The sequence below is a fragment of the Desmodus rotundus genome, chromosome 9 (genome assembly GCF_022682495.2).
Source record: "Desmodus rotundus isolate HL8 chromosome 9, HLdesRot8A.1, whole genome shotgun sequence".
Classification (NCBI taxonomy): domain Eukaryota; kingdom Metazoa; phylum Chordata; class Mammalia; order Chiroptera; family Phyllostomidae; genus Desmodus; species Desmodus rotundus.
Genome location: NC_071395.1, coordinates 49,446,967 through 49,464,035, shown reverse-complemented (window position 1 = coordinate 49,464,035; position 17,069 = coordinate 49,446,967). Strand labels below are relative to the sequence as shown.

At 49.9% G+C, this 17,069-nt stretch overlaps 1 protein-coding gene across 4 annotated transcripts in view; it reads right to left on the bottom strand.

Annotated features, from left to right (window-relative positions):
• MAU2 (MAU2 sister chromatid cohesion factor) overlaps positions 1-16,943 on the bottom strand; it is a 28,083-nt gene extending 11,140 nt beyond the window's left edge. For 3 of the 4 annotated variants that reach the window (XM_024560715.4, XM_024560716.4, XM_045195660.3), the window contains exons 1-10: positions 16,643-16,943; positions 8,655-8,672; positions 8,201-8,266; positions 7,407-7,502; positions 5,803-5,897; positions 3,459-3,486; positions 2,977-3,132; positions 1,745-1,891; positions 1,572-1,662; positions 505-608 (exon numbers count right to left, since the gene is read on the bottom strand). In XM_024560715.4, coding sequence (XP_024416483.2) covers positions 505-608; positions 1,572-1,662; positions 1,745-1,891; positions 2,977-3,132; positions 3,459-3,486; positions 5,803-5,897; positions 7,407-7,502; positions 8,201-8,266; positions 8,655-8,672; positions 16,643-16,918 — 1,077 coding nt within the window. In that variant the 5' untranslated portion in view covers positions 16,919-16,943. Of the gene's footprint in view, positions 1-504; positions 609-1,571; positions 1,663-1,744; positions 1,892-2,976; positions 3,133-3,458; positions 3,487-5,802; positions 5,898-7,406; positions 7,503-8,200; positions 8,267-8,654; positions 8,673-9,327; positions 9,877-16,642 lie in introns of all 4 variants that reach the window. The other variant, XM_053910690.1, reaches the window with a different exon arrangement.
• Between the last annotated feature and the right edge of the window lie 126 nt (positions 16,944-17,069).

Sequence of the window (17,069 nt, the reverse complement as noted above, 5' to 3'; positions counted from 1 at the left end):
TTGTCCACATCTTGCCTACCCTAACTTGGGTACAAAGTTCTGGTGGATATGCCTGTTGTGGGGCCAAAGGGCAGCCTTGACCTCCTTGAGGACAGTGATCCTTATCTATGACCTGCCTTCTCCCTTTCCAGAGTGTCTCAGCCATCACCTCCCTTGCCCTGCTTAAGGCCCCGTGCCTTCTCAGGAAGATGGGCAATGAGGGTTACATGTGATAGGGAGGGGATCACTGTCAGGGGATCCCAAACCCCAGGTTCCATACTCTTTGGGCATATGAACTTTTAGGGCAAGGCCCATTAATTTCTCTATCAGATTGTCTGATCAACTGTGCCCCAGCATGGTCACCAACTACCAAGTTATAGTGGAATGACACGAGTGAATGTCCTGCTGCTGTGCACTGGGCAAATTTATATTCTCCTATGTAGTGACTTCTGAGACCTGGAAAACCCCAACCATCTACTCTCTGGTTCTCCCACCCCATGTGTACACGGCCCCCAGAGGCCTTACCTCCTGTAGTGCGGTGGCCTTGTGTCCTGTGACAAGCCTGCACATAATGATGTGTTCAAGCAGGATCACTTGGAAGGAGGACAGGATAGGGCTGCAGTCGAGCACTGGAGGCGAGAGGGGAATGAGTACTCAGGGTACAGCTAGAAAAATGGAAGAGATGCTGACCCCTGGTCTAGATGAGGGGTTCATCTCCCTGTCCGGGTGGGTAGACAGGCTCATAGCAAGTTCTGGTGACCAGAGTATTATAAGAGTAAGAAATCCCTGGAGGGACATGTTTTCCACCCTCAACAACCACAACCCAGTCACGTGCTCAAAAACACCCCAGACACCATGGGTTGTAGAAATTTTGATGTTCCCCAAGAGAATGAGACAGTATGACAGCCTCAGGCAGTCGTGGGAAGACCAGGTTCCTGGCTGTCCCAAGTGGCTGTCCTCCTGTTGGAACTAGACAATGCAGACTTTTCTCAACATGGCCAGAGGGCATGAACTGTGATCCCCAAGAGCTGATGGCTCTTCCCCTAGCAGAGTTGACAAAGGGTACATGGACTAGGTAAACAGGTTAACAGGGACACTGAACCAGAGCTCTGGGTTCCTGGTAGTCAAAGGTCCCTGGTCCCAAAGGATAGATAAGTCAACCATCCAGGAAGAACCCACAACCTATAGGGCACCTATTGTCAGTTAGCAAGCGCCAAATTCAGACCCCAGCCTCACACTGAGCACAATCCATGTCAGAACACTGATAATAGCAGCCACCCCATTTCAAATGAGCACTGTTATCTCAGCAGGCCCAGGTGGGATCTGGCTAACTATCGCCGCTAACTTTGGAGTGGGGTGGACAGGACACAGATGGCCTAAGACCCCTAGCCAGGGATCAAAGGCCAAGCTCAGGCCTGGTCTCCTCTGCCCTGACCCCAGGTCACCATCATTTGCCAACTAGGGTAACAAGACCCACAGGCAGGGACTCATGGGGACTGTTTGGCACTGTCGTCCTTCAGGCCCAGCCCGAGGTAATCACAGCCACCCACCAAGGGGTGCAGTGACCATGCAACCCACCCGGCCTCACTTACTCTTGAGCTTCTCCAGCTGCATAAGTGCCTTGTCTGTGTACTTCTGTGCCTTCTCTAGGTAGCCAGCCTGCATGGAGTGCATCACAGTCACCTGGCAACAAGACCAGAAGGTGGTGGTCACTAGGGCCCTCTCCTCGCCCACCCGGCTGCCGGGTTCAGGCCCGGGGACTCACCAGGTAGACAAGCACACACATGTGTTCCTTAGGCAGCCAATGGAAGAGGTCAGCAGGGTTGCTGGGCAAGATCTCATCATCATGCAATGTGGAGATGGTCTGAATACACTGCTGCAGCTGCTTCAGGCATGGCTTCACGCTCTTCACCTGCAGTGGGAGGGTGGCACCACAAACCTGAGCACCTGTCCACTCTCAAAAGGCTCTTAGCTCACCAGCCCCTTTTCCCCAGGAGCTCCCACCACGCTGACGACCTGCAGAAAGCCTATCCCTAAATGGGTTGGAGGCAGGCTCATGGGGGTCATCTGCGGGACTGAGGCTCAGCTACCACTCAGTGCTGGGCCCAACACCAAGGACAGGGAGAGGCCTATCCAAGAACCTGCATGGCCTATGCTTCTGCCTTCCTGCAGTGACCCTGAGAGGGCAAGACAGGGCTGGGGAAGCCAGCAGTCATCCTCAGGGGCAGAAAGTGGCCTCTGGGGCCCAGGAGCCCTACAGGTGCCATGCCTTGTACAAATTGGCCTCTACACACTAGAAAGCCCTGTCCCAAGGTCCCATTGGACATGTCCAGAGCACCCCATGAGTCTGCTGTGTTCCTATGTATTGAGCACAGCAATTAGCCCAAAAGGCAAATGTGGGCACAGGCTGGGGGAACTGAGGCAGTCCCTTCCCAATGAGAGGCCTGCCCAGTACTTTCTGGGGCTCCGCCTATGACCTCCAGTCAGCTAAAGCTAGGTCTATGGGCAGTCACTGAGATGGGGTGGGGTCAGGAGGATGGATAGCACTTCCCAAAGGCTGAGACATTCTCCCATGGAGGGTACAGCGTCTCCTCAACCCCATGGGGATTATGGAGTCAAGTCTTGGACAGAGCTGATGCCATCAGTCCCTACTTGAACCCCACAATGCTCATATCAGATGGAGGTGGTAGAGAGACACTGCTTGAGTACCTGCTGTGTGTCAGGCACCTTGCCAGAATCCTCATGGTCTATTATCGTGGAAATGTGTGAGGCCATGACTACTCCCACCATGAGGACAGGCCATTCTCAGGGCACCCTCTCCCCTCAGGGGCACAGCACTCATGCCAGAGCACGACAGGTATACGGAGAGGCTAAGCCCTGAGTGAGATGCACTGTGTGGTGAGGGACTGGAGACAAAAACAGAGTGGGCATCTCAGTCCCAGGCCCTCCCACTGCCTGCCTGCTCCCCCCAGCCTTACCATGGGAGGCACTACATACCTGCCCTGCATCCAGGTAGTGTGTCACCTGGAGCACCAGGAAAAAGACACGTAAAGACTCCTTCTGGATGGGGTTCCCCTGCCAGTTCTCGACAATCTGTCCACAGAGGGTCAGCAGTGGGTGGACTTCCTGCAACTTGCGCTCCATCAGCAGCAACTGGGGAGGGGGAGGCACAGGCACTGAGAGCCCCTCCCAGTGCTCAGGGCCACCATCTGCTTGCCCACCCACAGGGGGACTGGTGGAACCATGCAGGGAGGGTGAAAAGCCAGGCTGGAACCCGAGTCCAGGCTGCTCCTTCCTCAGCACAAATCACACAACCTAGATGAGTTTCACATCTGAACCCAGCTGGAACACAGGGGCCTCACTCTTGTGGCTGCCTGCAGTACCTAAGGGTCTGGGTACCCAGAGGGCTGCACCACAGTGAGGAGGAGCCCTGCCTCATGTCCACCACACCAGCACCATTCTGCTCAGCTTCAACTTACCATCCCTTTGCTGAGCAGGAACAGCGCCCTGGAAAACAGAGAGGGGGAATCAGTCTGCGAGGCTCAGGTGCCTCCTGGGATGACTGCCACCCCAACATTCACAGGGACCAAAAAGCAACCCCAGGAGGCGGTTAAGCAGATGACAGTGGCCCCCAGCTCCCCCCAATGAGGCTGGCTTTATTTATAAGACTGCTCTACTTTGTTCTATTCAATCTTTACATTTTAGGCCTAATTGAGACACTCACGTGGCTCAAAAGCCCAAAAGGCACACACAGATGCTCAGGAAGCAGGGAAGGGCACAGTACAGGACAGCACGCTTGCCATAATCTCACTCTTGCTGATACAACATTGGTGGACAGCAGAGGGGGTGGAGAGTGGGCTGGCCTGGGCATCTGAACCCAAATCCACACTTCACTGTGGTCCCTATATGCCTCTTCTTCCTCACCTGTGACTGGCCAAGCCCCCTTGGGTTCTCCTGAGTGTTAAAAGGGATGAACTCGGGGAGCGCCCTGGACATGTTAGCAGCCTCACCACCCACTGACTCCATCTGCAATAGTCAGCAAGGTTAAATTTCTATTGTCTCTCTTAAACTTTTTGGTATTTTCTAAGTGTGTATGCACTGGTGTTATCACCAACAAAAATAATAAAATGGGCACGTTAAAAAGTTTAGCAAACAGCCAAAACAATGGGGGAGGAAGCCAGGGAGGCGGTTACTGCCTTCATGAACAGCTGTGGTCAGGCAGAGTCCACAGGCCCTAGTTTACTCATCTTAGTCTCTGTCCCACCAGCCTTGGCAGATTCCCTGTGTGCTGCAGCCAACACTCCATCAAGTGGATACTGTTCTCCCTATTTTACAGGTGAGGAGAGTAAGATGTGAAGGTCACAGTCACACAGCCTTTGAGATACCTCTGCTCCAGGCCTCCAAACCCTTGCCTATTGTTATCTCATGGCGTGAACACTCTAGGTCTACTTGCCTGCTATTCAACCGTTGAAACCTAAGGGTTGGAACTTCACATCAAGGTTCCCATGCTGTCACATAGGAAGCACTGGCTCAGAGGCCCTACATCAATGGTTGGAAGTTCTGGGCCCTGAGCTCTATTGGGGCCCATCTAAGCTGCCCACCCACGCTGGCACGGAAGCCCGTCTGGGGACACTCATGTGTGAACATGCAGTGTGTGTCAACACGGACGCAGTGATGGCTGCAACATAAGGGGGCCAGGAAGGGCCAGGAATGTGAGGCCAGATTGTGTCACAGCTGCCACCTCAGGGCAGGATTGCTGAGGGGTAAGGACAGCCTATGGAAAACTGTGTGTTTCACATGGGCACTTGCAAGTCTACAGCTCAGAGAACAGAGTTGGGGACTAACTCGATGTGACAAGCTCAACCCCATGAAATATAATTTTCCAGAACCCCAACGCACACAACAGAATATGAGCACTGCTACCTGAAGTCTGTCTAGTGCAGAGGATTCTTCTCTTCAAGGAGAAAGAGAGACTAGAGGCCTTTATAGAGGGTGCACAGTGAAGCTCCTGTGGCCTCTGACCCCTGACCCCCAACCCCAGGGTACAAGTCTCCAGATGGCCTAAGCAGTTTCATGTATAACATGAACCTATTCCCCTATTTTATACAAATGTCTGCTTATTCCACTTACTGTGTCTGTTGTGTATCTAAAAGCTCCTAGGCATCCTGAGAGGGACACTGGAGTTACCTTAAGTGCTGCCAAGCACATGGGGCACACCCTCTGAGAGCACTGCTCTCACATCAGTACCACAAAGGGGATCAGCCCAGCAAATTTACGAGCACTTTTTATTTCAAGATAGTAGGGATGGCCCTGGCTGAGTGGCTAAGTTGGTTAGAATGCCATGCCATACACCAAAAGGTTGCGGGTTTGATTCTCGGTCTGGGCACATATCGAGGTTGTGGGTTCAAGTCCTGGTTGGGGTACGTAAGGGAGGCAATCAATCAATGTCTCTCTCTCACATTTCTCTCTCCCTCCCCCCCCCCTTTCCCCCCTCTCTAAAAATCAATGGAACGCATTGTATCCTTGGGTAAGGATTAAGAAAAAGAAAAAAAAGCAAAAAGATACTAGGTATGTGTAAAATGCCAATTGTGCTGAGAATGCCAGCTGTCCCTCACTCTCAGTCAACTCTCCAACTTCACAAATTGATAGGATGAATCGATGAGGTAAAAGGCATCCTGGTGGTGCCTTTAATTTGCACATCTCTTACTATGTGTGTAGGTGACCACTGCTTCATGCTGAAATGTCCATTGGATTTGTTGCCCAGGATCAAATAGCCGAGCCCTTTCCGAGTAGAGGGGAGGGACGTGGGGAAAGGGTGCCTACCGTGTGTACTCAGATCCCACCACCCGTGCATACTCGGCTCCCACGCCTAGGAGGTCGCAGGCTGACACCAGGTCCTTCTCAAGCGTGTGCAGTTGCTAAAAAGGACAAAGAACAATAATCCTTGCTTCCAAACCTCTTGCTTTATAGTACTTAGTACCTAATCTTCATGCTTTGTTGGAGAGTTCAAGTGACCTTCCCCACCTGTCAACAAACTTGCCTCAGTGTTAGTTTTGAGCTATATTAACCAAATTATGTAATCAGTGTTGACTGCTTTGGGTACAGAACCCTATTCTGCCTACGGTGTACATTATCTAAGTTTAATGGTGCATAAAGCCAGCAGTTAATGTTCACAGGCATAGACTCCCAGGGTTGCACGAGTGTGTCTCTGTGCTTTGCAGGTCACCTTCAGGGGCTGATCACTAGAAAGGAGCCAGAGGCAGCCCAAGTGAGGAGAAACTCCTTCAGGGACAAGGAGTCTGGGTTTGAAACTCCTTCAGGGACTCCTCTGCAGGAGTTTCAAACCCAGACACCTTAGCAGACTAAAAGGAAGGGACACTGTGGGACCTCAGTTGAGCTTGGGCTCCCAGGTACATACAGCACTCTCCAACTCTTGTCACCTGAGACAGGTGCCTCACTGCCTGGCCCACTCCCTATCTCCCAATGGGCAAAGCATACATGGGAGGATTAAAGGAGACAATGTTGTGTGGGATAGAAGTAGTCTGGGGGAAGAGCTTGGGAACACTGGCTGGGTGAGCTCTTCCCAGCAGGGACCCTGGGCCACATCCTTTTGGGATAAGGGGTTCCTGTGGGGTGTGGAGGGAATAATTCCAACAAAGGGCCCACGCCTTGCACACATAGGCAAGTGATAGGACTGTGTCATGGAAGGTAGGCAAAAGGCAGTACAGAGGGCAGGCTGGGTCAGGAAGAGGAGAGGGTGGAGACTGGCAGTGAGAGGGGAAATGTGGGCAGTGCCCGGAACAGAAGAAACACCTCTTAGAGTGGAGCCAACTCACCCCAGAGCCTTCAGGCCCAGTCACATGGCCAGGAAGGCCCAGTGCAGAGATCCCCATCTACTTGAGCATCCCAGAGCACTGCGACCAGGGCACCACTATGTGTGGAGAGCTGAAAGGTTATTGAGGGGGACCACGTGGAGCCCAGATGAGGCTGTGTCCCAGAAGCCCTGCAAGGGCTTGACTAGGCAGGCATTCAACTGCCCAATGGGCAGCCTCTTAGAATCTCAGCACAGCTCTTAAGAAACATTTGTGGCAAGAAATGCTTCTCAAATTTCAATGAACACAGGCCACAGGGAGAACTAGGAGGAAGGGGAACGTGATAATAAGGCTGAGTCAGCCAATGGGGAGAAGGGCACTCCCACCAATCACCCCTGATGCTGACAAAAGACCTGTGCTAGAGCTACTGCTGAGGATGGAGGGGACTTGTGAGCAGGCTAAGGAATCATCCCTGTGTCCCCATCCTCTTGGTGCAGCAGCCTGAGGAGGGCCTGTGTGTCTGCTGTCTGCCTTTATTTGCAGTTAGGTGGGTGTACCGCAAGGTCACGACCCCATTCAGCAGCCACGTGTCTTGGCCAGTCCCACAGTACTCACAGCAAGCTGGAAGAGGAGGCGGCAGTGCCAGTAAGGCGTCTGCTGTGAGATCTGGATCGCTTTCCGCAGCAGTGGCTTTGCTGCATCGACAGAATTCTGAAAGGCAACAGTCACAGTTAGGGAAGAAAAGAAACAAGCTGGCAGGCAAGCTGGATTCCTTATGTAGCAGCTGGGGTGCCAGAAGGCCACTCCTGTTCACGCTTACCAAAGGATTTATGGGTTACTGATTTACTTTATTAGAAGAAGAAAAGATATTTTATTGGACTCACTGGCTGCAAGGTTTTTGCATAGCTCTTAAAATAACTCATTAAACTAAACTGAAAGTAGCTTTAGTACAAAATCCTAAACAGTCAAATTAGATGACAATTGCCATCTTTCTCATTCTACAAGAGAGATGGGCCAGGGGTGTGAAGCACGCAGGCCCTGCAGCCCAGGGAGCCTCACAGACTTCTGTTCAAAGAGGGGAAAGGTGATTTTCAGCTACACCTGAGATCAGGAACCAAATTAAGAAGATAAACTATATGGATAACTATATTAGTCCAAGAACTAATCATCTTTAGCCTAAGAACAAGGCTGTTTTCCAAGTCTCTAGAAAGTCTTAGAAAAATATTCTATTTGCCCTCATGAGCAAGTGATCACCCAGAGCCACCCAAAGCCAGTGTATGGAAGGTAGGAAAGTAATGGGAAGCATTAAAAGCCAGGAGGAAGTCAGTCCACTCTTGAGAAAACCAATTTGCCATTGTGCCTTCACTACAGGGGAAGAGACTCTGCTTTCAGAAACCATAGGTTCTTACCTCTTGACAATATAATTCAGACAAAAGACTTGCTGCTTCAAACTTAACATCTTCAAACTGTGGGATCTAGTGACATCTGGTTAAGGAAGTACAGATGTTGCTAAAAGGTCAGTTTAAAAGGAAGCAAGCATGGGGTTCTTACACTGTAACATTCCGCCAGTCAGGTGGATCTCCCTGCTCTGAAATCCTAAGTTCACGTATTCCCCCAGCAATCCCTGAACTTGCTGCTGGCCAGATGTGGAGCTGGATGCCAGGGCTTGAGGAGGAGCATGGTACCCACGGAGAGGCCGCTGGTCTGAAGGGGCAGCTACGGATGAGCAGGGATTCTTGAGGTGGTCTGTGGGGCAAAACCTAAATCTGCAGGGTGCATCACAGCAGGAATTCAAGTTTATAACACATTCTTTTTATTTAAACGGAGCATTTCTTAAAGGGAACAGCACCAAGAAAAGGATACTTGCTGTGATACCAACCACTGAAAAAGAAAGAAAAAAGTATTAATTATCAGCTAAATGCTCCCTAGCTCTGCTTTGGGGTTTACAGATTGTCCTGTCACAAAGACCACAGGTGTTCAGGTAAGTGGGAAGGTGACCTACTGGTTCATTTCCCTGCTAATCTAGCAACCAGAGTGCCTGGGAGAGAGGGAAGCAGCATTTGCTCCCTTACTAACAGGATCTTCCTATCACGCCAGGCTCCTGAGTTCAGGTCAGGGCCCCTCCCACTAGGGCCACAATGCTTCAGAAGGGGAAAAAGTTCAGAGGAACCCTCACATGCTACTCATTGTAGTACCATGACAGCAAATAATGACATATGAGTAATCAATTACAACTGGACAGTGGATCTGGGGGTGTCAGTCCTTCCTTGAGAAATGATGTTTCAAAGATTCTTGGAAATGACCAAAGTGAGCCTCAGAGGGGAGGGAAGAAAGCTCCAGGAAGGACTTGTGTGGGCAGCACCAGGCCAAGAAGATTGCAGAGATCATTCTGCGATCTGAGCTTGTGGTGCCTCTGCTGCACACATGCAGGATGTGGTTCAGACAATGTAATGCTCCCATCTGGGGAATGCTGTGCCCTTGAGTTCCACATTCCGACAGGAGATGGTGAGGTGCCAGGAGAGTCCACCACACTGACCATAGTCGTCAGACCATCCAGGACTCAAGCATTCACCCGACACTTGTTCCACAAATGTTCTCAGAGCTCTTGTGGGTGTTGGAAGGCAGATCTGGAGCCGAACAGAAGACCTTGACTTGCCATGCTCTGTGGGAGAACAGCACAAGGTACGTGTGTGGGGGGTGCACATCTGGGGCTGGGGTGTGTGTTCCCAGGCAAAGGGGGAGTGGGAGGTGCTCTTCCTAGAGAAGAGCCTATAAAAAGGCAGAAATCCAGGAAAAAAAGGCTGGAAAGTATATGTGCCACTCGCTGGCAGCAGGGACTGTGGGTCAGAATGCCCTGGTGACACCCATAGAGCCTGACCCAATCAGAGGCATAAAACAAAAGCACTGACCTGGCTGGTGTGGCTCAGTGGACTGAGTGCTGGCCTGCAAACCAAAGGGTTGCTAGTTTGATTCCCAATCAGGGCACATGCTGGGGTTGTGGACCAGGCTCCCTGCTGGGGGCGCATGAGAGGCAACCACACAGTGATGTTTCTCTCCCTCTATTTCTCTCTCCCTTCCCTTCTCTCTAGAAGTAAATAAATAAAATCTTTGTAAAAACTAAAAAGCACCTAATGAGATCTGAGTGTTAAGAGTATCCTAGCTTTCCAGCGTTTAAGATGTTGAAGCAAGGACGTGCTGGGTCCTCTGGTGAGAAATCCTGGATTCCCTGGGTCTTCCAGTAGGAGCCGTGATCAACTGTGCTAACAACACAGGAGCCAAAAATTTGTAAATCATCTCTGTGAGGGGATAAAGGGACAACTGAATAGACTTCCTGCTGCCGGTATGGGTGACATGGTGATGGCCACAGTCAAAAAAGTTAAACTAGAGCTCAGAAAGAAGGTACATCCAGTGGTGGTAACTGAACAAGAAAAGTCATACCAGAGAGAAGATGGTGTGTTTCTTTATTTCGAAGATAATGCAGGGGTGATAGCAAACAACAAAGGTGTTATGAAAGCTTTTGCCATGTAGCAAAGGAGTGTGCAGATTTTTTGGCCAAGGATTGCATTCAATGCTGGCAGCGGTATTTCAGTATTTGTAAAAAAAAGACATTAAAAGTTATTCCCACACTCCCAGCAAAGAATACCCTAGATGCACCAAAGAGAATGCAGAGGGAGGAAGAGGCGGAGCCAGAGGCTGAAGGCTTAAAGGGCTGCTGGCTGGGAAGGTGAGCAGGAGGAGGGGCCAGTGAAGCCTAGCTGCAGCTTCAGGACTAAAAAGCCTTTGGGGCAAGAGTGAGTGGTAAAGGAGGGAGTCCGAAAAGAGACTGGGAAAGACTTGGAACTGCATCCCAAACCAGCTGCCTGAAAGACATAGGTGGGCCAGGAGGGGGAGCTGTGGGAGAACAGAGAGAGCGCACACCCCGTGCTACTGACCTCCTGCCTCTTTCTGGCACAGGCACGTAAGCGCACACGTGGGTGTGCACACACAACACACGCACGTGCACATGTGTGCCTGCAAATTCCAAGCAAAAGGCACTCTGAAGCTAACATGAGTATCCCCTCCCAAAACCCCACTGCAGCAGGGTCAGAAGAGGCTCAGGATCCCCAGAAGGCAGGGCCAGTGCCTGCTGCCAGGAGTGCAGCCTCAGAGGCTAGGTTCCTCAGCTGGAGGCTGTCTACAGAGACAGTGGGGACAGGCCCAGCTCCAGCCACATGTATGTGATGTCATAAAAGTGGTAAACACAGAAGTTTGGCCTTGTTTTCTACAGAAGTGACTCCTCCCCAAGGGGAAGAGCAGTCCAGCAAAAAAAGCTCCTGAAGGCCATCAACTAGGAGAAGGAATGGGATACTGTGGAGGAGACCGTGTAACTGAAGAGCTGGGCTAGGGACATACTGAGATCTGGCCCAACCCCAAGATTCAGTGGTCCCACAACTCAATCTCCACATGCAAGAACTACCTCAGGCAAGCCTACATGCAGAAGGGGAGGCCTTCAGCAAGAGCACAGGGTGTTTAAAGAGAATGCAAAGAACACACGCGAGGACAGGATTGGAGGTGTGGACCCACACGGAGGAGCTGGATCCTAGTGGTGCTTAGTATCTGTTCCCAGGGTCACAACCTTCCATTCTCTTTTACGTGTGTACTGTGCTGCCACTAAAAATACACCCCACGTAGGGGATGTTAGATAAAGCCTTATGATGTGCCTCTTCATGGTGTTGCATCCCCAGTTCATGGAATGGTCCAACACACAGGAGGTGCCTGGGAAACATTTATCACATGAACAATTTCATCTAACATCACCAGGAAATGACAGCTTCCTTATGTGCAAATGGCACAGAACTGAAGCTTATGACTTTCAAACACGAATACCTAACTCCTAAATGACATCAGGCAGCTCCCTACAAACATCACTACTGTGTCCAGGAATCAGCATAAGTGACACCTTGACCCAACCCCCACAATGACCCAGTTCCAAAGCTAGAGCTACAGAACTGGCTCAGTGTCAGGGCAAGCCAGTCACTTCCTCAGACTGACTGTCAGACACCAATCAAATGACTTCCCTTTTATATCTTTTTAGCACTTGTAACATAAAATCACAAACTGGATACACAAATATCAGAAATATATGCATTTCACAAATAAAGTACCAAGGTTGCTACCTTACCTAAACCTGCTAACTCATCTGCATGTTTTACTTTGTAACATTAAAAAAAGTTTTTATGTCCCCTTTCTCCTGATGGGAAAGCAGGCAAAGTGAGAGGCCCTGAGCTTGGGGAGGCCTGCAGGCATAGATAGGGCAGAACGTGAACAACCCTACCAGAGGCCTCTGGGGTTACCTTGGGGGTCTCAGGGAAAGCAAGGGTCACTGTAGGGCCAGCAAATATTCTGAGGAGTGGAATGGCCCAGATCAGCCCATCTTTCGTGCTTGGAGAATTCAATCCAGGGCTGAGAGCATTTCAAGGCTTCTTTGTACCTCGAAACCAAGGTAAGTTTTGTTTTAAATAACCAAAATGTAGAGAAATAGTTATTGACTGCAACTTCTTGGGGGATGAAGCACAGCACTTAGGAGCCTGTCTTGCCTCTTTCTGCTATGTGACAATGTTTATGAGCATCCGCCTATCAGTGGTAAGTTGGAAATGGTCTCCACCCTGTGGGTTTGTTAAGAATCCAATGAGACAGTGTCCAAGAAGCATGAATGTATGTCCTGGCATGTAGAAGGGACCAACAATACTAAGGTAATTCCTAGGCAGAAACCAGAAGAATCAGGGGTTGGAAGGGAAGCAGAGGGCATGTTGGTGAAACTGTTAACTTATGGTCCCTAAACAAATTTCAAATCCTGAGGTCAGAAGAGACTCAGAGAGCAAGAGTGAAGAAAATGGAAATGAAAACAGGAGGAAGCACAGAACACTCTTCCATGAAAATGCATTGACACCAAGCTCTGTAAATGCAGTTTCCACACAAAGTTCTGCTCCTGGTCAATGGGGCACGAAATTTAGCAGGACACAGCCATGATCCTGAAGTATGACAGATCTGCTCCAGCTGTGCCTGATGATGAAAGGCTCAGGCCTTTAAAAGAGTAAGGGAAGCATTTAATTACTTGCTGCGAAGGTAAACCAGAGACTATGAGGCTAAACCTGGAAGCAGAATTAACAATGGTCTAGACAGCACAGTTTGGAGCTGCTTTCTAAGTCAGATGAGCAAAACCACCACTAAAAAGCAGCTCTGTTCCAAAAGCAAAGAGAAAGTAAATGCAGTCTTAACATGGATACTACAGCCAGAGAGACCACTGTACATTAGAATGACTGCCTGGATTACAGCAAATAACGAACAATTATCCCAGAAAAGTAGCGTTTATTTCTCTGTGGCTCTTAAATCAGAAAAGGTCTAAGATGATGATGTACTTTTCAGGCCAAGGGATAAAGAGAAATATGACAAAAAGTTCAGGGGGAATGTGCAAATTACTGAAACGGAAATGTCTGCTTGAAAGGCAGTGTGAAAATAAGGAAGGCTGAAAGTTCACAGAGGAATAGATATATAGCAAGAGGAAAAATAATAAGGTGAAAAGGAAATGTAAAAGAACACAATCTGACAGAAACGCAGAAACAGCCTCACAAATTCTCTAGCCAAAAGATTTCTGAGTAAAGGGACATCCTTTATAATCACGAACTATTTATTGAAGGAATCAGAGCAGCCAAGAATTCTGACAACACAACCAAATTGCTGCCAAAACCATATTCAAAAAAGGAAGGCTCTTAGGTAAAGGATCCTAACATACACTGTAATAGTTACAGGATCTATTGAGCAGACCCAGGGAATGAAGCAGCCAGCAGGGGCTCAAAGGGTCTGCAGAGGCACGTGTCATTGAGACCAACGGCTTCAATAATGCTGCTGAGGAAAGGGTGAAACATCTTCCATACCTCTGATGGGAACACTTGACAGAAGATTCTTTCAAAGCTGGTAGAATTAACGAAGTGGATGCATAAGTTTATTATACATTCCTTCTATAAAGCTTACAAATACAGTTGAGGAAGCATTTCTGACATTAAGCAGGTAGAAAAGTAAATAATCTAACTTTATATTTAAAAATACGAGATTCCCAAGGAGGTCAGGATCTCTCAGAGAGCAAGCAAAAGATGATGAAAATAACAGGGACTGAATGTAGTCCCTGACTTTAGAGGCCAATTAAAAGTTTTAGCTATAGCACTTTAAAGTTAGAGAAGTTAGTTCAGGAAAGAACAGCAGGGGGAATGATGAAGGAGAAAATTGTCACAAAATAGTTGAGAATTATTTACCTCTTTAAAAACTTTTTTGTTTGTTTGTTTTGTTTTGTTTTTGTTACTCTGGGTTCACTCCCTGAAAAGAAATTGGAACCTCTTTGACCATTTGCTCTTTAGGACTAGAAACCAGCAAACAACTTCTAAAAAGAGAGTATGTTATGATTCTTTATCAAGTAAGTCTGGGAAAGGAAAGACTAAAAGTTGGTAGCTTCCTGATTTGGGACAAACACACTGCTGGTAACGAAGAAGGTTAAAGAAAGTATGACTGAGACCCTGGCTGGTGTAGCTCAGTGGATTGAGCAAGGGCCTGTGAACCAAATGGTCGTCGGTTGGATTCCCAGTCAGGGCACGTGCCTGGGTTATGGGCCAGGTCCCCAGTTTGGGGTGCGTGAGAGGTAACCACACATCAGTGTTTCTCTCCTTCTCTTTCTCCTTCCCTTCCCCCTCTCTCTAAAAATAAAGCATGAATTGCAACGCACATCACAAACACTTTCGGAAGGAAAACAGCATGGATAACTGTACTTCAGTTGAAATGTGAACACATCCCCAGCTGGGGGGGATGCAAATGACAGAAAGAAAAGGATTTCCAGGTATAAATAACATCTGTGTGAGCTATGGAGGGGACCTTATGGCTCTGTGGAAGACCCCCAAGATTCAGGGTTCTGTAAAATTGAAGAAAGCCACTTCATAAGGATAAGAGTTTAAAAGTATGGGTCCAAAAGCCAAGTGGCTACAAAGAAGCAATCTGAGGCATGACTGCTTCCCTTCAACAGTACTGAATGACAAAAATGCAACCAATGCAACCATACACACAGTGACTATGAACCACTATGAACCACTGCCAGAAACAATAGCTTCTGAGACAAGGGAAGGGAGGTAGCAGGGTTTATCAAGGGAACAGGGCCATTGAGCCCCAGGCCCTAGAAGTCACAGCCCCCAGCCACCCCATACCTAAGGAAGCCTGGTGCTTCATTTGATCTCAGCCTCATCACTGCCCAGGACAGACCCTGACACAAACTAGTCATGGGCCAGTGACAGCCTGGGCACTCCTTGGGAATCACCTGACAACCCAAGGGATCTCCCGGCTCACTTCCTCCACCACATTTAAGGCTTTGCTCAAATAGAGCTACCTCTACCAAAAATAGCTCCAGCTCCCCATCAACTCTATCCTTTCTCCCTGGTCCATGTTTTCCATGGTTCTTCTATCGCTACCTAACCTCTCACTACATATTATTTGTCTCCGTCACTAAAACATAAGTTTATGTGGATAAGGACTGTTTCAGTTATTGCTGATCCCCAGCATCCAAAAGAGAGCTTGGCACCTGGTGTAAGCTGAAGAAACATGTGCTGAAAGACTGAAAAAATACAACGGCACAAAACCAATAATAACAGTGTCTTGACATGGAACCTGGAATCTTAAGCCTGCATTTGAGCCCAGTTTTGTTAGTAGCTTGCTGTGTGGCTTTGGCCAAATCACTTTACCTCTCTGGGTCCTTACAGTCTCACTGCTGAAACAAGAAAGTTAATCAAGCAAGGAGTAAAGTCCCCTTCCAACTCTTTACAGTATGCAAAACAAAGATCTGCTATCTTCCCAAAGGCAACTTGTTACCAGCCACCGGTGGGTTCTGATTTACCTCAGATCAATACATTTTACAAATCTAAGTCGATTCAGTAAGTCACTCCTTTAATCAGAATACAAGAGTAGATGGCAAACGAAGGCACGGTGTGACAGGAGTTCAGTGTCGCTGTGAGATGAAAAGCTCCACGGCCAGATTCTTTGAAGCACCAAGATCTCACAAGTAAAAATGGAGGGGGGTGAATGGGGGTGTCGGTGAGGCCTGCCCTCGGAAGGGGATGGACTAGTGGGTGGTGGGAGAAAAAGAAGCCACCCACCGGGTGAATACACAGAAAGCAAGAGCTGGGAGCTCCCCTCCCCCAATATCCACCACTGAGGTCCTGGGGACCAGACCCCCGTCCCCCCCACACACTGTTCCACCTCCTTATAGGACGTCAAATGACTGCCTCACTCCAGGCTCTGGGCCTCTGCCCCCCACCTGACTCCCCATCACTGATGGGGACACAATACCCTCCAGACATTTATCAGACTTCCGGGTCTAGGGAGGGAATGCTGTCCTACTGAGAGACCAAACTTCAGATTCCCAACGGATGCCTGGACTGTCACCTCGACCCTCCATTATCTTGAGGAGGGGGCGCTCAGGCCGATGCTTCCGGGGCTGAGCCCTGGGAAACTGGAAGCTGCAGGACCCACTGGCGAACTGGGGACGTCTCCACAGGCGCCAACAGGTCAGCCTCTGAAAACCAGAAGGACCTGGGAATCCTGTTTCTCCTCAGAAGAGCGGGGTCCTGGATCCTGCCTGTCACCAGAGACGTTAAATAACGTACGGGGCGAGGCCCTGGGGGTCCCCTAGATGCTGGCGGCTTTGGGGTCCTGCCGCTCATGCGGAAGTCGCACCCAAGGAGCGGCCCAGGCGGCCCTGGGCCGCCCCGGTCGCGGCCCGTCAGCTCCGGTCCCACAAGGAGCCCGCGCTCCTCCCTCGTGGCCCGGCCCGCGCTCACCGCTTTCTCCAGGTGGCTGCGCGCCTGTTCGCTGTTCTTAGTGTGGTGGTAAAGCACGGAGCCTAGCTGCAGGTGCGTGCGGGCCTCGATGCGCTGCGGCGGCTTGAAGGGGAACACAGCCTGCAGGCAGTGGACACACAGGCGGATCTTGGGCGGGCTAGACGTGCGGAAGTGCTCGGCGAAGCCCAGAAGTGCCAGGTACCATGACTCGGCCGCCTCCGCCTGCGCCGCCTGGGCTGCGGCCGCTTGGGCCGCTGCCGCCGCCTGAGCCGCCATTTTGGCCTCCACAACAACAAGCCGTCGCCAGAGGGAGGCGGAAGCAGGCGCACGGGGCGGAGCCAGCACTCCTTGAGTCTCTCGCGATAGCTGCTGTGCGAAGCATCCTGGAACATGTAGTTTGTATTTGGAGTGGCTGCCACTCCCGAAG